The 22,564-nt window shown below is 48.0% G+C and overlaps 1 protein-coding gene across 1 annotated transcript in view; it reads right to left on the bottom strand.

Moving 5' to 3' along the window:
* Positions 1–5,073: 5,073 nt before the first annotated feature.
* LOC147896835 (COP9 signalosome complex subunit 6-like) overlaps positions 5,074–22,564 on the bottom strand; it is a 30,807-nt gene continuing 13,316 nt past the window's right edge. The window contains exons 3-9 of the mRNA XM_087381393.1: positions 9,690–9,783; positions 9,502–9,563; positions 9,333–9,411; positions 9,141–9,233; positions 6,117–6,217; positions 5,886–5,941; positions 5,074–5,623 (exon numbers count right to left, since the gene is read on the bottom strand). Coding sequence (XP_087237519.1) covers positions 5,542–5,623; positions 5,886–5,941; positions 6,117–6,217; positions 9,141–9,233; positions 9,333–9,411; positions 9,502–9,563; positions 9,690–9,783 — 567 coding nt within the window. The 3' untranslated portion in view covers positions 5,074–5,541. The remainder of the gene's footprint in view (positions 5,624–5,885; positions 5,942–6,116; positions 6,218–9,140; positions 9,234–9,332; positions 9,412–9,501; positions 9,564–9,689; positions 9,784–22,564) is intronic.

The raw sequence follows: 22,564 nt of genomic DNA, 5'->3' as shown, positions 1-22,564 counted from the left end.
TAAAAACATTTTTATTTTTATGCTTTTTTATTACATTTTGAATTCAATCATGCACCTAGCTCCGTACTGATGTGAAACGGACTATCTTGCCCACCACTACTCTGTCTTGAAGTGACTAGACTGCTTTCTTCACCTGGTGCTTGCCTTTTGGAGAGAGGAAAACCCTAATGTCTTGGGGAGTTGAGGGTGCTTCCATGTGAGCCCCTCTGGTTAGACCAACGATCATCACCAAGATTCATTCTTTAGAAGGAATAAGCACTAATACTGTGCTACCAAAAGAAAAGATAAAGAAAAAAAGAGGAGGCTTCGAGAGGATTGAGTCCCTCTCAACAAACCTCCACAGGCTTGCTGAAAAAACCCAAGAAAAGAGAGCTCTCAGCAAAGGTATGAATGCTTAAGTCCTCAAAAACTGCTACCAAAGGCTCTAAAAAAGAGGTGACAACTAGGCCAAGAAAGAAAGGCAGCTGTGAACCTACTCCCAATCGTAAGTACAATGCCAAGAAGAGCTTGAGAAAACATCTTGGACATCAAACACCTCTAAAACTAGAGTTCATAGTAGAGGGTTGAGAGACTCCTTTTACAATAGGCTCCCCCCTTCAACATATCCAGAATCCTGGGTATAGGGAAGCGATTCTTAATGGTGATCTTATTCAAGGCGCGGTAATCAATACACAAATACCAAGAACCATCCTTCTTCTGAACCAACAGAATTGGAGAGCAATAAGGCGATGAACTAGGCTGAATCAGCCCCTTCTCCAAAAGTTCATTTATCTGACTCATGATCTCCTCCTGCCACGCCGCACTAACTCTGTAAGGTGGTTTATTGGGTGGACTACTACCAGGTATGATGTCAATCCCATGGTCCTCGAGCGTTTTCTCATGGAAGCTCACTAGGCAACTCATTAGAAAAGCAATCTGAAATTTTAGTTAGAAAAACAACCCTTTGCTTTTCTAAACGGGAAACAGTATGCTCTTCATTTACACTCATTTCACTATGGGAAATCCCGAGACACATGACCTAGTTCTTTGCATAAAACATCTCTTTCCTTCATAGAGAGTTTTCAGCTCTTCTTGACTCAAATACGCAGCTGCCTTTTTATTGTTTTGTCACCTTCCTGCAACAAACACAACCTTCTGATGATTAGCCGCCTTCTCTATTTCGGAAAATCGAAACCCAATTTTCTTATCTGTGCCATCGTGCTTTTGTCCACCTTTGAACCCAAAGGTCTTCCCCTGCATCAAAGCATATGCCGTGCTAGCATTCTCGATAAGGTGAGACATATTAGAGACTTTAGTCTTCGTGCAGTAGTCTCTCAACTCTTTAGGCAGCCCGCAACAATATTTCTCAACCTACTCAGCAAAAGGAACAATGCAATAGGAGCTAACAGGCAACAAGGCCGCCCAAAACTTGTTGTTATACTCTAAATTACGCAATTATTGGAATTCAGCTCATGCCAAGCAATCATGATATCCACCTCATATGTCATAGTAAGCCACACAACTGAAAACACATGTTTAAAACCTATCCATGTGTTTGGTGCGGTGTTTTACATGAGCATAGTGGTCCACCACTGAAGTGCATTTCCCTTTAGAAAACTTGCAACCCGGCATATTTTGGATGACTCTGTGAAATTCCCTATTGTGTAGGCTGCATCAAACTACTACAAAAAAGTCAAGGCCTTAAGTTTATCCTGCACCCCACACTGAATGTCTCAAATTTATTATTGCCTAGCCTCGTTAATGTCTTTCATCTTCCCTTGAGATGCCAAATTATCTTATATAGGTGCCTAGGCAAATGGGGCAGCAGCAATCACTCTATCTCCCATACTATCAACATTGGGAAAAGCTATACTATTCAAACCAACATCCATATTTTCCATATTTTCCAAACCAAGGTTACGTGCTGCTGCATTAGTCATACCTATTTGCATCCCTGGGGTTGCTCCAACATTTGCATACATCATATTCTATCCCATGGGCTGTAAACTAGGCTGATACCCCCAACTGTTTGACTAGCAGACATACCCAAAAATTGGGCTTGTCGACTAACCATGGCCTGAAACGCTACCATCAAAATAACCTAATTGCACGGGTTTGCCATAATTCCTTGCTGCCCGGAAACCATGGACTGAAAATTATTACCTTGAGTTGGCCCCGAAAAAGCATTCGAAGTGTTGCAAACCATAGAGGTTTTGAGAGGGCTGATCCTAAAAGTTGATCCTAAAAGCTGACATGCGGTCTCTTGTGAGCTTCAACATCCTTATCCCCATCATCAGGCTTCTTTTTCTTTGGTGCACATCAAAATTCAGCATTTTCTAGAAGCAAGGATCCTTTATGAACTACGTAAAAGCACTCATGAAACTCTGCATCTGTGCCCTGAATAAATCCACATCCTCCTCATCAGTCCGATCACCCTGATGCTCAGCAGCGTGCTAGGGCTCCTCTCTTGCACCTTGATCATCATCATGAGACTGAGACATCTGCTCTTTCTCTTCCTCTCCAATAGGACTCAAAGATCTCTCCGCTAACATGCGGTCTCTTGTGAGCTTCAACATCCTTATCCCCATCATCAGGCTTCTTTTTCTTTGGTGCACATCATAATTCAGCATTTTCTGAAAGCGAGGATCCTTTATGAACTACATAAAAGCACTCGTGAAACTCTGCGTCTGTGCCTTGAATAAATCCACATCCTCCTCATCAGTCCCATCACCCTGATGCTCAACGACGTGCCGGGGCTCCTCTCTTGCACCCTGATCATCATCATGAGATTGAGACACCCGCTCTTCCTCTTCCTCTCCAATAAGACTCAAAGATCTCTCCCTATAAGACATATTAACTGAATAGTATGTTGTCTTCTTTGCCTAGTCTACTAGACTTCTACCAAGCCAACCACAAGCTCCCCTCTTGAAGAAGGTAGGTGGATCTCGACAATGAAATCACTGAAACCAACCTTAACAACGTAAAGGGTGGTATGATCCACTTAATTACAGAATCCACAGTAAATTGACAAATAATTATGCACCATAGATCAAATCACAAGGGAACTAGAACGCTCCTACTCAGATACAAGGACACCAATTGGCCCCAAACATTGGCGCCCCTTGCAATAGTTATTTAACATTCATTTGAAGCCAGACTGATTACAAAGGTCTCTGGGAAGCTACACCACAAGCGAACCGACGCCCACAGACTCCCCGTCCAGCCCACCCTGTAATTCCCTGCTCAACTCCAAATTGTGAAATAGCATCCAATTACCAGACAACCCTATGTCCTCAGCCAACCAAAGCATGCAACAGAGACCCCACAAGCATCCGCTATCTGTGCCACACTTACAATTGCACAACCAAGTGCCCAACCAACCAAACACGGCTCAACAACTACAAGACAAGCCCTCAACAGCCAAACTCTGGTGCAATCAATCAACGCAATACTTCCAAACAGGTTGCCTCAATCTATAGCCTCTCTGGCCACTACCCAATAGAACGACAAAAGCACACAAAAAGCAAGCCTTCTTCTACTAATATCCACAGAAGATAGATCACCGGGGCTAGAAAACCATAGATCCTGCAGAGGAAAGCTGATTCTGCTCTGCCACAGTCCCAAAAGCAACTTAGAAGAGAACACCCACGCCTAGAAAGCTACCAAAATCAACATCACCCAAAATCAAATCGCAAGTTCCTTGCAGAGCCTAGACAGCCTGGAAAGCAAATCGCAATCTCCAACCTGGACAAGTCACAATCACCTGAAACAAGTCGCAATCACCTGGATCAGACCAAAAGCCCTGAGATCAAAACACAATCTGAAGAAAACACCCTACTAGAAATCGCAATCTGCAACAAGCTCCTGGATCAAGTGCGATTTCTTCTAACAAGCTCTAGATGCACTGGAACTGACCCTAGCTGATGGCGATCTCCCTTGATAGGCTTTAGATACTCCTGACAGATGGCGATTTCGCTCTGACAACACCTGCCAAACTCTAACAACTCGCAATTAAAGATCTGGCTCCTCTGAAACTAATTTTGGCCTTCTGTCCCCAATAACAAGACGCTCTGCTCTTTTTGAAGTCCTGTGCTAAATTTAGCAATTTTTTATTGCACCACTCTTTTGGGCCCCCTTGTTGCATACTTTGGCCACAAGAATTAATTACCTAGTAACTAGGTGCACATTCACAATTCCCAAGGACCCATTAGGAAATTTTAATTTCCCAAGTAGTCCCGCCCCATGGCCGGACCCTCATGAACCAAAGACTGAAGACAATCACACACAAATTATGAGTCGCAAATCAAAAGTCCCATAATTTCACATCCTCGTGACATCTCACATGAATGTCCTACCCTACATTTGTTGCAACACTAGTTTCACCTACCAAATCATTGGACTCAAGTACCAAAGCCCTTACAAATGTCACAAACTCTTGCATTTCCATCTTAAGCCAAATTTGACTTTGTAGGGTGAATTGTGTGCAAGAGACTAAGCTACAAAGGGTTCCTCTTTATATTTGTATTTATTTTTTTACCATCATGCGTACACAACCTAGAAAGCCGTCTGATAGCAAAACCATTTTCTTTGCCTAAGCAATTGTTCGATGGAAGACACAATTAACTCTAAAGCCTTGAAGGATCTCTAGACTTTATGCTACCCAATTGATCTCTAAATGCCATATAAGTTTTCAATATATTGGTGATTGGACATAGCATGCAGTATATAAATCACGGAGCATCTCATTCCGATTGGGCTCATGATATCAACCCTGATGCAATTTGGTTATTCCCAATAAACATTCAATATAGTCTCGCACTAGATAATGTCCACTACATTGTACACAGTGAGTCGCTTCAAACCACAAACTCGTTTGAAGCTCCTTAATAGCATGTCACTGCTCACATTATATGACCTGATTTTGTCAGATTCAGCAAATCCTTGTTTTTCATTTTCCTTTTTCATCAATAAAAAGAAAATACAACATGCACAGGTTGAAACTCAAAAAAGAGAGGTATATCACAATCCTCAACTCAAAAGCTTACGTTTTCCAAAATCACGTGCTTGAAGCCATCACTTCAAAAAAGCCTCACATGTTTGTAAAAATGTCTTTGCTAGCACTTGCAGGATATACAAATCTGTATGCAGAATTGAAGGAAGCATATGAAGGAAGCAACCCGATAATTAAGTCACAGAAAAAGCCACATGCAACGAGAATGGTGGGTCCAAATCCCGTAAGTTTGCCTTTAAGTTTTTTTCCTACCGTCATATTCTCACTATTCCTTGTCAGACGCATCAACGTTTTCCAACTCCAGACAGGACAAATGACTTCTGCAAACTCTAATTAGAGCATTATTTCTCAGATCCCAAATTTTGAAAATTATTTTACAGAATATTTGTGCTTCACCTATCAAAGGAGGGCGTAAGAACTTTGTAACATAAGCCATTTTTCAAGCCAAAGAGGAAAATCAGCCCAACCCAGATAATCTAAGTACTGTATGACTAGCAAAAAGGCCTCAGAGCCAATTAATATGGCTACAAGATGTCATCGAAAGAACCCTACTAGATGAATGAGGTCCTGCCTCCTCTTCTGGTCTGTTTGTCATAAGCTGTATTGAACTTTTCCACAAGCTCATTGATTGTGCTGTGACAAAATCAGAGTATGTTAGTCCGCATCGTTTTCCCCCACATTATCCTTCCCCCTTATTGTCAAGAATTGCAGATGTACCTTAAAGGAATTGCTCCTATACCCCTCTAATAAATATTAAAACGTTTTGTCTGGTAGTAAGCTAAGCATCATGGCAATTGTTTAACACCTTATACTTGTTAACACGACATAGGTTGGAGACTGATCTTAAAATATCAATATTGTCCCTTGCCATCTGTAATCGGCTACCAGAACATACCTTGAGCACTTTGTTATTGTTGCAAGATAAGCCATCAAAAGTGTATCATTGTATTCCTGCAACAGCAAAGCAAAGTTTCTGAGACCTTTCTTCTCTTGAAAAAAGACAACATCAGAAAATCCTAACCCAGATGCATATATGAGAGCTATGTCAATTCAAAAGAACACTCATGCTTGAGCATTGAGCAGACATTTTCATGCATAAGAGTATCCAGCACCCACTGGAGATTACCATTAGAAAGTCATCCTGGAATTTTGCAGAGTCTATAGCAGGCAATCTGCGTAGGAGACTTGAAACTTGCCGCAAAAGAGAATGTTCATATGGGATCTCCCCTACAAGACAAACGTCAAAGCATAATCACAGAAACATGAATGAGTACTCTCTCTCTCTCTCTCTCTCTCTCTCTCTCTCTGATCCCTTGATCCGCCCCGGGCTATGTACGGCTAAAACAGAGGGTTTAGTGCTGCTTTGTGGTTTCCGCAAGGCTTTTGACATAGTGTCATATGCACGTCTCATCTTACGCCTACAAGATCTAGGGTACCATCAAGGGATCATCTGGGCAGGAGTTTCAAATAGGGTTTGCATGGCCACCAGATGGACGAGGCCGCCAAAAGCATGATCATAGTCAAACAGGTTGTCCTTTGTCACCAACATTGTTTGGTATCTACATCGATGAGCTTGAGACTCTCATCAAGACACTAGGAGGCACGGGCTCATCAGCACAGTTGTGGCTATGCCTGAGAATGAGTCAGGGCGTGGCATACCGTGGAAACTTTAAGGACAGACATAGGGGGGAGAATATGTCAGATGCCTTCAAAGATTTCTTGAAGGAAAGAGGCATTAAGCATCAACGTACGGCCTTGTACACACCTCAATAAAATGGTGTTGCTGAGAAAAAAATGGGCCTCTAATAGAAATGGCTAGAGACATCATTAACACATTTTGGATGGAGGCAATAAGGTGAGCAACACATATCTTGAACAGGTGCCCAGCCAAGACCTTTAAAAACAATTACTCCCTTTGAGGCTTGTTATAACAGAAAACCCAAGGTTGATAACCTGACGGTGTTTGGCTGCACAGCCTATGCACATTTGAACAGGCAGTTGAGAAGTAAGATGGATGATAAGGCCCTTAAGTTCATTTTTGTTGGTTGCAGAAGTTTGAACAGACTAGAGATGTGTATTTTGCAGAAACTCAAATCAGCCAATGAACTTGTTTGATAGACAGCTGCATACAGGTTCTCAGGATGTGTTTGAAAGATCACTTCCACTGGCAGTTGAAAGCACTTTAGAGCAGCCAATAGAAGATCAAAATATTCAGCCTGCACATGCTGATGCACAGCAGCCTTTGGATGCTTCCAATTAGGTTCAGGATGAGTCTATCACACATGAGGATGTGCATGAAGCTGTCAACAACGGGATAGCTGCTTCACAGGAAGCCAGAGCAGTCCCTAGGTGGCTGTTACACAAACTCTTCAGGACAAAAGACTTTCAATCCCTCTCTCCAATAGGGCAAGAGCTTGTTCAGAGGAACAAGAGGAGTAAACTATGCTTACAGCTTGGATGAGTTCACCATATGATACAGATGCGCCAACACTTTTGTGGATGCTTGAGTCAATGAACTCAAGACACAGAGCTATGAAGTTGAAATTGATTCCATCCAGAAAAACTGTACATGGGAACTAGTGGGTTTTCCCATAGAAGAGTTGGTATTGGGATAAAAAGGATGTACAAGTTCAAGAGAAAATCAATTGATAGGTACAAGGCAAGGTTGGTTGCCAAAGGCTCAAACAGAAGGGGTGCCTCAATTACCACGGCAGTTCCATATATCCCACTTGAGCAAAGACGCAACATTAAAGTGTGTTTCCAGGTATTTGCAAGGTACTCGGTCTCTTGGTCTGTTCTATGCCAAGGGGGTGGTTAAGAGTTACATGTTTTCAGTCATTCCGATTGGGCTGGGGACTACGATACCAAACACTCCACCTAAAGAAATTGTTTGTCTATTGGAAACATGCATTTCTTGGTTGAGTAAGAAACAATCAACCATGCAACTTCATCATGTGAAGCTGAGTACAAGGCAACCTTCACTACTACATTAGAACGTGTGTATGGCTCAAGAGATTGATGGTAGACCTTCGTGGTGGTTTGCAGCCATCTACTCCCATTCTCAATGACAGTCAATGGCATGGAATCTTGTGCATCATGCATGCACAAGACACATTGAGATGCATTATCATTATGTCACAGAGAAATTGCATGCAGGAGAGATCAGTTTGATCTACTGTCCTACACATCATAATATATATCTAGATGAATCCGGGATCATGCCCAAACTCATCCTCTAAAAATGAACACAGTGTGCAGTTTCAATCTCATGATAGTCACTCATAAGGTTGAAAACCATAACCTCCATCAAGCATAGCACGGGCTAGTTGCTATGACATCCCCAATGACGTAACAGCAGGTGTAGACCATGGTATAAACATATGCTCTCACACATAGAAATCCACATGCCCGCACATACTAATGTTGCAAATCTTTTCACAAAGGCTCTACCTAGAGAAAAAGTGTGAAGCTTTCCTCGAAGCTTTGGGCTTACTTCTGTTTGCTATATCAGATGCACATTAGGACATTGCCACTGCAGGGGGTTGGAGATATTGGTATATTAAGGCGAAGGGATGCCAATGTAATAGTTAGTTAGTTCCCTTATCTAAGGATAGTTCCACTGACCACAATTAGTGGTTGAGTTAGGGGGGGGGTGTTTTAACCCTAGTTTGGGGTTCCCCTAGGTTTTTGTCATGTCAACGATCCTTGTGCTCTTTTACTCTTTATTTTTGCAACTTCAGTTTGTGGATTCTCACATTGCTCTTCACATGGTGTCCTCTGCCCCTATCTCCATTAGTAATCTAGATCACTGCAAGTTGTAGGGTCACAAGGTTTGATGTCAGCGTGTTTGGCATCAAACACATGCCTCAATGAAGCCTCTGATTGTCTGCGAAACCCACGGAGAATAAGGTCAAGACAAAGCGAGAAGGTACCACCTTCAATATGGCATACACCACTTTATGAAAAACTCCATCAAGGAGCAGAGGGTCAAAATCCAATCAAAATTTTACCGCTGAAAAACAGACCATAGATGCTTGCAAATACACAAAATCTGGCATGTTCAATGTGGTAAAACAGAAAACTCTCTTTAACAGGTCACCTTAGCAGATAGGCATAACAGCAATCCTGCAGAGATAAGCTTGAAACACACCTTTTTGCATGGAGACTAGGAAATGGTGGAGCACCCTGATTCTGCAGTTCAGCATTTTGACTGCACTATGAATGCTGGTCAAATGTGCTGCCACTGCCAAATGAAGCAAAAGGGTTTTAGTATTGGTTTAAGAAAACCTTCACACTGGAAGGACAAACATGAGCAATGCTTTGAAGCAGACAAAAATCTCACATTGAGTGGCAGTAGAGCTTCCATCAGAGGGTTTAATGTGTGCAACATGATCTACAGAAATGCGTTCAGCCTCAACCGTCTGCCACAAAAGTTGTCTGAATGTCAGATATAAGCAAAACCTGAAGATTGCATGTATAAGATTTCTTTATTGAAATCAAAGTGAGTATACCTCTATAGTATAGCTCGATCTGACAAATATTAGAGATGGCACTCCTTCAATAACATGTAGCTCTGCAAAAACAGAAACTCTAATGATTGCAAGCTTGCACAAGCGAAATCAGAGGAAAATAAAACTCAGTCGAAAAAAAACGAAAAAAAACAATTGCAAAAAAGTACTGCAATGGCTATACAACTCACCACTTTCGTGAATAGTGATTGGCAAATCCTTTTGTGAATGATTGATGGCAGGATTCAACAACAAGTATATTGGGCTTTCGTTGATATCCATCAACTATTCATGTTCAACAAAGACCAATTAAACACAGCGCAATAAGAGGATATCACATAAAAAGTTCAGCCATTCTCAATAAAATACTTATTAAGAGCCCAGGACTCTGCTCTATTCCAAAACTTACTTTCAAATATTAAAATCACCCAAGGAAATTAGATTATCAAAGATACAAATCCTCTAAAACTTACACAATGGAGGGACAAAATGAGCAGAAAATTATGTCTCAGAATTAAAAGCTTTACAACTCAAAACAAAACTGAACCAGTGAATTGTTGCTACGGGCCAGGTATGGAGGAAAACATATTGACTACAGGTGGTGTGGAAACTACCTTCTCCCATCCTCTGAAGGTTTCTACCCTCTTCAAATACAATTGCCACGCAAAGGAGACGAAGGAACAGTCACAAATATTCATGATTGAGGAGCACAATAGTACCAAAATGTGCACCAACAAAAGAAGATGTGGAGAACTAAAGTATATGAAGAGCATAAAAGACATAATCTGAGTAACAGAAGTGCATCCTGTAACCCCAAATCTTTGACTTTAAATCTCGTCTCTAAAAATATAATGACACAATGTGACACATAGGAACTACAATAATTGCGGTGGAAACTACACAGAACCAGACACTTTTACAGAAAGGCCAAATTCACGCCACTGCTTGTAATAAGGCTATATACTCCGACCAAAACAGCGTTACCTGAAACGGCTTCAATTCCAAAACAAAATGGTTTCCAAAATGCAAAACTGAAACACTTAAAAAATTTTCCTACCGAAACTACACCCATACTGTAGACAAGGGGGTAGGGGCAGATTAAAGAACGGGATAGAAGAGCTGAAGGGAGAGAGAATGAGGGGGAGCAGGAAGGAGAAGGGATTAGAGAGAAAGAGAGAGTGGAAGATGGGGTGGACGAAGGGGGGGGCGGGGGGGGGGAGGGAGAGAGAGAGAGAGAGAGAGAGAGAGAGAGAGTAGGCTGCGAGGAGAAGGGAGGGAGAATAGATAGGATTAATGTCACATCAAAAAGTACATTGAACATGAGGGGAGGGTACTTATATATTACTCCTTATCCCCTTTGACCTCTCTATCTTGCAAACACTCCCAAGTACAAATAACCCTAACCCCCACTAACTTGGCCAACTTTTGGCCTTCATTATGCTCAATATAATTTTGTCCTCGAAATTGCAAGTGATGGTTTAACTCCAAAAGTCTCTGCTGTAGAATAAACATGCTGCAACAGGTCAAAAGAGAAACTAGGATAGTTCTTTGCCCTAGATGTTGTCGCACCTCCCGGGTCATGTAACCATTGATCCCACCTAGCATGCTCATCATCAAGAAGCTCCAAGATCACATGGCTATTGCATGTCTCCATGGAGTCTACTTTGCACGCATCGTTATGCCTTGCTGTCCCCTTTTGCCTACATTGGGAGCATTCATTGCTTTTCCATATATCCACTGCATCTCTGGCAATGTTGTCTTGCCCAAATACAGCAAGCTGAAAGTCATGTTCATCATAGATGCTATATTCAGGCTCAAACAGTTTGACAAGTTCTTGTGCTTCCTCAACCTTCCAGGGATCATCAGTCCTCACTTGTAAGGCCTTCAATCTTGGGCTGTACCGCTGTAAATTCCTTCAAACTGTGACACCTATGAGGTCTTTGAAAGCTGCCCATGTGTAGGGCTTCCAAAATGAATCCTCATCTTCAGCCAGGTGTGGGCATGGTGCATGCCATCATAAAGAATTTTTCCCTCATCATCCATTGGATATGATCTGAAATATCCTTCCAACATTTTTCCCACTTGTTAGGATTCTTGGTTTCTGCTTCAAATCTGTGGTCTGCCAAAATATCTATTAAGTGTCTACCACACTTCCATCAGGCCCGCTTCATTGTCACGGTAATGTAGGCTTGTTCCATCAGTATGCTGAACCGCCAAGGCATCATCTGGACCAATGTATTGCTTCTGCAAACTTGATATAACAGCCCTTCTCATGCTGTCCATTTCTGTTTCCAATATGTGGGCTGCTTTTTATATTTGAGCAGCTATCCCCACAAAACCCTCTCGTATTTGTAGCCTGAAAACAACCAAATTTTCATCCTGCATATAGAGGCATCGTCAACCGCTCTAAACATGATTTGGTTATGTACTAGGAAGAGGCATAGTATGGCAATAGAAATCACTAATTTGTAAGTAGTAGACATTAGAACATTATTATATATCATACGCCAATTTAATGGTGTAACATTATTTGTATTTATGATGGACACTGACCAAATTGTTATGGCAGTGGATCATCTGAGTAGATAGGGCTAGTCGAGCTAGAGACACCGCTTCAGACAGCATCAAATTTGAACATGTAACACATATTTTATTAATAAAGATGTGCACCCACGTGTCTAGGTCCTAGGGGCAATCGGAAGGGAAGGGTGCATTAAGGTGCATTGAATGGTAGATGCATGGGTCATAGACTAGGGGTAGGTCTAAATGGGAAGATGGCACTTGAGTGATCTCAAGGAACATTAATGACGGGATATCACCCTGTTAGAATTATTGATATATTCTAGGCAGTGACCAATGTAATGCCAATAAGTGGGTTAGGGGCACTTTTCCCTCTTTTAGAGATTTTTCCCCCTAACCACAGTTAGTTCACTAACTACGGTTAGTGAATAGGATAAGGTTTTGTCACTTAGACAAAACCTTACCCCTCTTGTACTTCGTTCAACTCTTCTATTGCACTCTCTAGCTTTCAGCTCACTAGCTCCATTCTGTTGTCTGCTCTTTTCTTTCATTTGGTATCAGAGTAGGACCAGCTCCCGAATCTACTCCTGCTGCTTGCCATCTTTTGTCACATGCTTGCCACCATCATCTCCAAGCCCGTTCAGTTGCGCTATCGGTCGTACACTCAGTACGGACTGATTCCGTACAGTCGTATAGGTACTTGCGCCGTACACAGATCTCCAACGAAGCTTCTCCATACATCCATACGGTTGACCAGCTGCTCGTCCGTACAATTCGTATAGTATTCTTGCACGGGCGGTGCTACTGCTCCATTCCGTACAGCCCCACGCCTGCAAGCGCCATACGCTTGTCCATACTTGCATGCGCTGATAGCGCCATCCGTACGCACAGTCACTGCTACAACCACCTACAACGCACATGATCCATACAGCAGGCCGACTTGTTGTAACTATTTGTACGTACAGACCTGCACCTGCTCATGACCATCAGATTGGAATATCGAGCCCTCTATTGTTCCGTACACAAGAGCTGAACATGTCAGTACACAAGAGCATACCCGTCCGTACAGTCTACCTGTACATTCCGTATAGTTCCGTACTTTTGTACGGAGTGTGTCACCCGCTGTCTCCTCAAGCCTCCGTGTGCATTCAAGGTCTTCTTGCAGGAGCATTTTGTAGGGAGCCATTGGTTGGTAAATCAAATTCCAGGCAAATTTTTGCTTTGCAAGCCATTTTGTGGGCAGATTTGGACACGTTTTGTGTATTGGGCATTTTGTCAAATTTGGGGCTTTTCGTGGATTTGCTCCAATTTTTGCTCACTTTCACCCCAAAAATTGGGGCTTTTGCAGGCAGAGTGCAAATTTTCCAACATTTGGGGCTTTCAATCTATTTACCCTCTTTTGTATGCAATTTCCCACAAGAAATTGGGGCTTTTGCATTTGGGTTGCAATTGTGCAATGAAAGAGCAATTTGGGAGTTTTGCAGGCAATTTTGGACTCATTTCGAGTGACATTGCAGACATTGGCAAGTTTTGCAGTGTTATTTTGGCAGTTTTGGACATTGGCAAGATTTTTGGGTGCAGTCAAAGCCTTTGCTAGGCTAAGACAGCAAGCTGTCTTTTGTATTTCGACACCCAATCTCCTATATTTGGGGCTTTTGGACACTTTGTAGGTATTTTGCAGGAACACTTGGCAGAGATACTAGTGGGTTTATGCTTCTGTCTTGTTGCATTCAGAACCATTGATTGCCTGCGTTTTTTGGAAGTTAACAACTTGCATTGATATCCCAGCAGGGATTTTAGTGTACACCTTCATTCCCAGAAAGGGAATTCTGTTTTGTGCATTTGCAGCAATTTTTTGGCAGACATGGCCCAAAACAATCAGAATTACTATATCTTTGGTGTTCTCTCGCAAGAGGACAAGTTGGATGGTAAACTACTCCTTGTGGAGTTTTATGGTACGCAACATCTTGGTTAGCAGACATCTTTGGGACTATGTCAATGGAGATGAAGCAAGGCCAGATTCAGTGGCTACACCTATCACTCCTACAACTGAAGGCAGGGGTAGAGGTCAAAATGCAGCACAAGTAATTGGAGCAACTACTACTACTCAAGTGGCTCCCACAGCAAAGCAGAAAAGATGGGATTCTAGGGATGCACAAGCTCTATCAGTGATTTCTCTTTCTGTCAAGAGGTTCATTATTCCTCACAGTCGGTCATGCAAGACCTCAAAGGCAGCTTGGGAGATATTAGGAGTATGTTTGCAATGATGCCAGAATTTCCTTGCTGAAGAGAGAGCTACCTCATACTTTTTTTTTTTCCCCCGAAAAAACAGTGCTAATTATATTACTTCGAGAGCAAGATACAAAAGGTCAGCTTGTAGCTGACGGGCTGCGTTCACAAATCGGACACAGCCCAAAAAGGTACAAAATAAATCACTATCTCACGGAGGGATAAGGCGAGTGTGAATGAACAGCCAATGGGGTGGTGAGTAGCACCACCGAAGGCCCTGCGAAGTCTGCTCGAAGAAGAGGCCCTGTGTGTCCCAAGCCCGGAGGAAGCGTCTCCGCTTCTCCTGGCCGGCCCGGGAATCTCCCTGAATCTGGTCCCACTGGCCTCTGAGTGTATGAATAATCTCACTCCAGATATCCGTCATGATCTGGGCAGTCGATAAGGAGGTGCCACCGAGGATCTGCGTGCAACGCGAGGTCCAAATGTGCCATCCTGCGATGCTGCTAATAATCTCCCAGACTGGCTGCCTCTCCTGAACTCCTGTATCAGCCTCTGCTAGGTGCTGCGGGATACCCTCGAGCGGCCCCCACGTCCCCTGTGTGATAAGGAAAGTGGCGTCCTGCTGGCAAGCCTCGAATAAGTGATGAAAACCAGGTGCTGTGCTGCACCAACAGAATGCGCCCCAAGTGATCAGACCTAGCTCCGATGCTGCGCGAGTAAGAATCCCGAAAGTCCACCTCCACACTTCCTGGGCGCGAGTGCAGCTCCACAGGCAGTGTTTAGGTGACTCCTCGTCCTCGTGGCAGATCTGACAGCATCCGTCCTGGCCTATCTTCTGCAACCAACTCCCCACTGGAAGACCTTTGTGGGCAAGAAGCCACAGGAAGTAGGAGATCTTCCACGGCCGCCAGCACTCCCACAAGGCCGTCCAGAAGGCCTGCAAAAAGAACCTCGAAATACCCTGTGCATACCAGTTGGGCCGCTGGGTGGGGGGGCGGCTCTGCATCCTCCCAAGAACTCGCCTGCCCAGAGTCGTGCGCTGTAGGCAAAGAAGGAGGTCGGCCCCTAACCTGTCACAATCTCTGGCCAACTCCACTCTCCTGGGTCCCAATCAAGCTCTGACAAGGCCCGCCCCTCCCAGAGCCAGAGTCGCCAAAGCTGCAACTGATCCTGCTCAATGCTAGGATCGGTACGCCAGACCTTCCCAAAAAGGCCTACAACTCGAACCCTCTGCCATGGGAGTAGAGGGTCGATGAGCGCATCCTCTCTCCTGAGTCGTCCATCCCCCATAACCGCGAAGAAGGAAGTAGAGGAGTCATCCATACGTCCTGCGACCACCAGTGGGATGCCACGGGAGGTGAACTGTCCCAGCCAACGAACGTCACCAGGCATGAGGATCTGAGGCTCAGGTGGAACCAACCAATCAGCTGGGATCGCGCCGTCGATCTCTATGCGTCTCGCCTGGGCTCCTCGTGCACCTCCAGCTGCGTCTGCGAGATCAGCCGTCTCCAGATGTCTGTACGTGTCCCTCCAAACTCGAAGGGACCGGGCTGGCCCCCTCATCCAACCCTCCCACCTGATATGTGATCTCTCCCCCAACTGAAGACCCTCAGCATCTCTGACCTGATCGTTCCAAATAAGCGGCTGGCGATCGATCTCCTCCTAGCAGCTAGGCGGGGACTGAATGAGACTAAGACGGAGTCGCCTCCAAACCATGAGGAGGCTGCGAATGAGTGGGGAACAGGGCTGAGTGAGCGGGGCGGAAGTGAAGATCCACCTGAGGGACGATAACCACTCTCCACCTCGGCGCGGGACACAAGAACCGACCCCCTGCTGAAGTAGCATCTTCCACGTCTGCCCCCCCGGGGTCAAACCACGGATGACTAGCTTGCCTAACAAGGCCTGACTCTGAAGCTCTGGATCGATGACCCCCAGGCCACCCTCAGCCTGCGGAAGAATGACTGTCTGCCAAGCAACCCTGGCTCTGGTATCTCTGAGGCCATCCTCACCGGACCAAAGGAAGTTCCGAACCAGCCTCCTGAGCTGTGCCACACTGGATCTCAAGAAACACCAACAGGACGCCACATACCAAGCCGTGGCTAGGAGGATCTGGTTGACTACCAGGGCACGACCTGCAAGGGAAAGCTTAGCAGTGCTCCAGAAAGCCAGCTTCCGTCGGATGGAATCTAGCACCGAGAGAAACTACTGAGCTAGCGTGATGTCCAGGCCGACCTGAAAACCAAGATATCTAGCTGTCTGTCCCCGTGGGATCCACCTGAAACCCAAAAACCTCCCCCACTGAGAACTTGCCCCGGGGTCTGTGAGAAAACCAACTAATTTGTTCCAGTTGATTTTCGCACCAGCAGCCAAGCAGAAGACCTCCAGGGCCATCCTCACCCTCTCCAGCATCATCTCATCGTCCTGGACAAACAGGGCTGTGTCATCCGCGTACTCCGAATCCAAGAGCTCCGTGTCCTCCCGGAGTGGAAGGCGAACACCCCTGATCCCTGTAGACCTCGCCCGAAGGTAGTAGGTCATAGCCTCGGCGAAGAAGAGAAACAGGTAAGGAGCAAGGGGGCAACCCTGACGCACTGATCTCTCCAAGCTAAAGCGCTCACCCATCCTGCCTCCAATGATGACTCTGCTAGAGGCTGTCCTGTACAAAGCTGAAATACCCTGAATCCAACCTGCTGGGAAACCTAGCCGCTCCAGAGTCCCCTCCAGAAAGGAACAGTCCACTCGATCGTAGGCCTTCTCAAAGTCGAGAAGTAGGATGGCAAGGTGTGATCCGCTATGCTGAGCCCACTCCGCCGCCTCTGAAAAGGTGAAGACATTATCCAGGATACTGCGATCCTGGACAAAGCCTGTCTGAGTGTCATGGATGAGGTCTGGGAGTAGAGGCCGAACTCGGGCGCTGATCATCTTGGCGAGGATTTTGTAGGCAGTGGTAAGGAGAGTGATCGGGCGCCACTGACGAATCTCCTGTCTATCTCCTCCCTTCGGGATGAGGCAAATCATTCCCGAGGAAAGGCTCTCTGGCATATAACCGCTGCTGAAAATCCTCTGAAGAGCTGCTAGGAGGGGCTGATGGATCTGGTCCCAGAAGGAGGTGAAGAATGCCCGGGATAGCCCATCCTCTCCTGGGCATTTCTGTCCGTCGAGGGCCATCAAGGCCTCCAACATCTCATCCGTGGAGAACGGTGCCAACAACGTCGCCTGCATGCTAGGCTGTACCAGGGAAGGGGTGTGCCTCCACACCTCCTCACGGGCACGTCGAGTACGAGGGGCAAGCGGCTCATGCTGGAAAAGGGTCCTGTAGAAGTCAGTGGCCAACCCCAAGACCTCTCCCGGATCCGTAATAATGTGTCCCTCCGCTGTCCTGAGACTCCGAAGCTGATCACCTGCAGCTCTCTGACCATGCGACCTGAAGAACTCCCTGCACATCCGGTCACCCTTCCAGGCCCAGAAGGAGAGAGAGGCGTGATAGAAAAACTCTGAGCGACGCTGGAGTGTCTCCTCAAGAAGGGCTCGGGCTCGAAGGGCCTGGATCTGGAGCTCCTCCGAGCCCGGGGAAGCCTGCTGGAGTCGCTGAATGGAGGCGAGGTCCCTCCGAAGAGCTCTCTCTCTGCCCCACCACTCCTATCGAACCTGTAGGGCTGCGAGCTGGCAAATCTGACTAGACTCCTGCAAAGCCTGCGCCACCGAATCCACCAAATCCACGCCCTCGCCCCAGTCTCTGTCCCAAAGACTACAAATACTGCTGCGTACGTCCTCCCTCGAGAAAATGGAGTCGGGAATCCGGCAAGAGCGGGGAGGAAGGGTCTGAGCTGCCGAGTCTAATGACAAGAGCACAGGCGCATGGTCGGAGAGTGTCATCCCTGGAACTATACCCGCCTGACCGCCTCTGCTGATGGCCCAATCACTGACATAAAATCTATCCAGCCTCTCCAGGAGTCTACCTCCTTCCCTGCGGAAGCCCCACGAGAAGTCCAGGCTCCCGTGCCACCGTCGGAAGGATGGGTCTCGCCAACTGTCCCTTCCTCCTGTCGCAAAGATAAAGGAATCCCAAGCAGACTGCTCTGCCTGAGACATGCCTGTAAACTCCGGTCCTCTGCCCTGCTGGTCCTCCAAGGTCTCCAGATTGTTGAAGTCGCCTCCAACAATCCAAGAATCCATGTCTGGGAGAATCCTTGTAAGTGTCCTCCAAAAGGTAACTCTACAACAGAGATCTGTGGGAGCATAAATGTTGAGAACACCAACTCTGGAGCCCTCCAGATCCAGGCCTACCCAAAGGGCACGGCCTGGTATCAGCGTGCCATGACCGAAAACTCCCTGGGCTAGCTGCTCGCCCACGGAGGTACAGACACCACCACTCCTCCCCATAGCGCCGATCGAGGGCTCCCAATAAGTGTGAGAGCGTCCAGGGAGAATCTTCCCGCATCTACGGGAGTGAGCCGCAGAAAGCTTGTGCTCCTGGAGCAGAAGAACATCCAAACGACCAATCACTGCTGTCTAAAGTTCCTGTCTCAAGATGAGCTTCCTGGGACCACGGGTGCCGGAAGAGTGAAACCCGTTCACATTCCAGGATACGAGGTGTAAGCTCATGGTGAGGACTGGGAGGCTGCGAACAACTGTCTGCTCGCGGTCGAGGTCGAAGAAGAAGCTGACATGTCGGAGTGGAGGCGCTGACGCTTATGGGAAGGTTTGGAGGGGGAGGTGGGGTCGTCCTGCCCATCCTTCAACACCTTCAGCAAAGGCGAGAGACCTTTGGTACCATGAGCGAAAGCTTTCTCGAGCCAACTCGAGATCTCTGAGGTGGACATACCATAGAAGGCGCGGAGTTTCTGAGGAGTCCAGGCTCTGACATCTTGGGGGAGGGGCCAAGACAGGGGGGGCCTGAGGATCACAATCAGTCTGAAGCGTTTGGCGGCGCAACGCCACCGTAGGCGCACGTCACCCTCGGACCACTGAGTCTCGAGAAGCTGCCCACCGGACGGGCCTATCCAGGAGCAAACCTGAGCATGTGTCTGCTCCCTGAGAGCCTCCCAGACCGAGTCGTCTGTCCAGGTCTCGGTGCCGTCGCTAAGGAACGTGAAAGCAAAGCTCGGGCCATCCCTGGGGACCAAGGCGGCTAGCTTCCCATCCGCCCCTTTGCGGAGCAGGAAGATATTGATGTCGAGGCAAGCAGGGAAGGTCCCGAGGTCGGCCACATCCAAGTAGTCCCAGGGGCCAGATCTGTAAAAGTCGCGGGGGAGCGCTCTCTCCTGAAGCTGAGGCCCGTCAGAGTCTGCCACTGAGGGGCTAGCGGACGGAGAGGCCTGCACCGGTGATGGTGTAGACTCAGGGTGTCCTGCCAGCGGAGGGGGAGGGGGAGGAGGCTGGGGAATAGGCAACTCAGACTCCTCGGGGGCGACTAGCGGGGGAGGAGGAGGAGGGGGAGCGGGGGCTGCCCTCGGCTGAGGAACCATCTGTGCATCTAGCTCTGCGGGAGGGCTAAGAGAAACGGGGGGGGGGGGGGGAGAGGGATGGGGATGCTGAGAAGGAGGGGGAGAAGACTGAGGAGGACGAGGATGGGGCTGAAGCTGCGGGTCGGGAGATATGGGGGGCAGATGTGGGATGGATTGGGGCTGAACGAGAAGAGGCTGGGGAGAGGAGGAGAGGGGGACCTGAGGCTGTGGAGGGCGGACTACCGTCGAAGAAGATGCTCTCCCAGATCCCTGGGGCGGCTGCCTGTCGGGTCTCTGAGGTGCAGCTGCAGGTTGGGTAGCTTCGGCCTCTTTGCCTTTATCAGAAATCTTCTTGTTCTTTCCTCTTTTCCTTCTAACCTCAGTCCAGCCGCCAGCTAGCTCTGGTCCAGGCTCCGGCTGCCTCTGCTCCTCCTGGCGTGGCTGCCCTGAGGGGGGGGGAGGGGGCGGAGAGGGAGGGGGCGGGGGAGGCCGAGAAGAGCTGGCGAATCGTGGACACAGCCGCCAGGTGCCCAAAGCCGTGACACCTCAGACACTGTCCTGGCTGTCCGGTGACCACCATGCTCTGGGTGACGCTGCCGGCATCTGTCACGATCTCGATCACTGCTGGGAGAGTCGCAGGATCCGCCACCGCCACACGGACTCGGGGGGCTCCTGCCGTAGTCACCGCATCAGCGAAAGTATCGTGCATAACCCAGCCAAAGTGGGAGCCCAGGTCCCTGACAATCGGCCGCAGCTCAGCAGCAAGACCTGAAAAAACAAGCGTCACTGGATGACGAGGTATACGAAATCGAGCATCAAAATCTGCTGCGCTGAATCCACGGTACCACGGGACTATCATGATAATCTTTCCGTCCACTGACGTGGGGGAGCCAGCAATCAGGTTGCTCGCCGCTTTCGCGGTGGAGAGTTTGAGCCAGAAGATGCCCCTACCCATAAGGGCCACCTCCTCAATATGGCCGTCCTCTAGCCTGAGAGTGGACTGGAGCCAGTCCCTGATGGCTGATCTGGAGGGGGAATGTCCAATGACTCTGCCATACACAGAGGTAAGGGCAAAGTCATTGGCAACCTCCTGAACCCGAGATGATTGTCGCTCTGTCAGGATGACGCGATAGGCATCTGGAGAGGGAGGGTCCGTCTGGGCCTCCGGTTCCGGGCAGGGAGCCGCCATACCGCCAAGACAAACTGCGAGGCTTCCGGTGGGGAAGAGGCTGCCACCCAAAAAAGGGGGGGATAGAAGCGGAAGGGTGGAGCCTGGGTGTGGCGGGAAGGATGGAGGGCAGAGGCAGAGGAAGCGGGAAGGGAGGGCAGGAAGCGGAGGTGGCGCGGGGTGAAGAATTGTGGGCGGGGAGCGGGCGAGGCGGAACGAAAGCGGGGGCGGGGGGAAGGCGGAGTGGGACGAGAGGGCGGGCGGAAGACGGAGGAAGGTTTTTTTTTTTTTCTCTGCAGAGCGAGGGGGCGAGGGGGCGGAAGCGGAGGGCGGGAGGGGGATGCGGGGGTGGAGCGGAAGGGCGGAGAGGCGAGAGGGGCGGGGGCGAGAGGCGAGGGGTGAGGGGGACGAGAGGCGGGGGTGAGCGAGGTGGTAGCGGGGTGGGTGGAGCGGAAGGCGGGGGGGGGGGGGGGGGTAAACGGAGCGGGGAAGGGAGGGGGTGAGCGTAGCGAGGGGGGGGGCGGATCGAGGAGGGGGTGAGCGTAGCGAGGGGGGCGGAGCGTAGCGAGGGGAGGTGAGGCGGAGCGTAGCGAGTGAGGCGGAGCGTAGCGAGGGGGGCGGAGCGTCGCGAGGGGGGTGAGCGGAGGTGCGAGAGGGGGGGGCGGAGGTCGGAGGGGGGTGGAGCGTCGGTGAGGCAGGGATGGCGAGGGAGGGCGAGTGCAGCGGCGGGTGAGGGGGTCGGTGAGGACGGAGAGGGCAAGGGGAGCGGTGAGGGCGGAGGGGAAGGCTAGGGGGAGGTAGGAGTACGACGGGGGGAGGGGAAGCTCGCAGGAGCGATCAATTCGTCAAGCATCACACCAGAGACCGCTTTGTGCCCACAAACTGAGAGCTACCTCATACGCATATGGATGAGGGAGATTCAATGAATACTCACCTCACAAAGCTTCATGATTTGAGGCAGCAGTTGTTGAATATTGATGAAGTTCAGAGATGATTACCACCACTCTTAATTATCTTCCTGAGTCCTATCTTGGTTTCCACACCTCGCTGAATTTGTCATTGAGGGGGGGGCAGCAATCCTCTCTCTTTTCACGAGTTGGTAGAACTTCTATTGCAGGAAGAGCAGACACAAAGAAATATGGCAACACGGGCTAGCGAGCATGCCATGCTTTCTAAGTTTAAGCCCAAAAGCAACATGCCAATCCGCCCGCACATAATGCTGATTCAGGACAGCCCTCTTATAAGGCTAAGGGTGATGCAAATAAGCCTAAAAAGGACATTTGTCACTACTGCAAGAAGCCAGGTCATTATATTGGTGTATGGCTGTGTCAGATGCATCAACTCATGCACATGATGAGGGAGATGTTACAACCAACTTTGTGGAAGAGCACTATGCCTTTCTGTCTTGCATTTCAAATTTTTCAGTGGGTAGTTCAGATACTACAGCCACTACTGAGGATGATCCTTATGCTTTCTTGAATTGCAGTTATGATCCTTCAAAGGATGCATGCTCTCTCAATGTCGATGGACACTGAATACTTGGTATTTTGATAGTGGTGCTTCTAAGCACATCACTTCTAAGAAGAGCCTTTTTGCATCTCTGCATCCTCCACCTACTAAAAAGAAGATGACTTGTGCAAATAATTCTTCTTATTCAATGTGTGGAGTGGGGGACATCATCCTTACATCCACTGATGGCACA

Source organism: Dipteris shenzhenensis, chromosome 11 (genome assembly GCF_047967505.1).
Source record: "Dipteris shenzhenensis isolate YYH24624 ecotype China chromosome 11, Dip_SZ_1.0, whole genome shotgun sequence".
NCBI classification, from domain to species: domain Eukaryota; kingdom Viridiplantae; phylum Streptophyta; class Polypodiopsida; order Gleicheniales; family Dipteridaceae; genus Dipteris; species Dipteris shenzhenensis.
The sequence above is the reverse complement of the archived record's forward strand: the minus strand, read 5'-3'. Positions and strand labels throughout refer to the sequence as shown.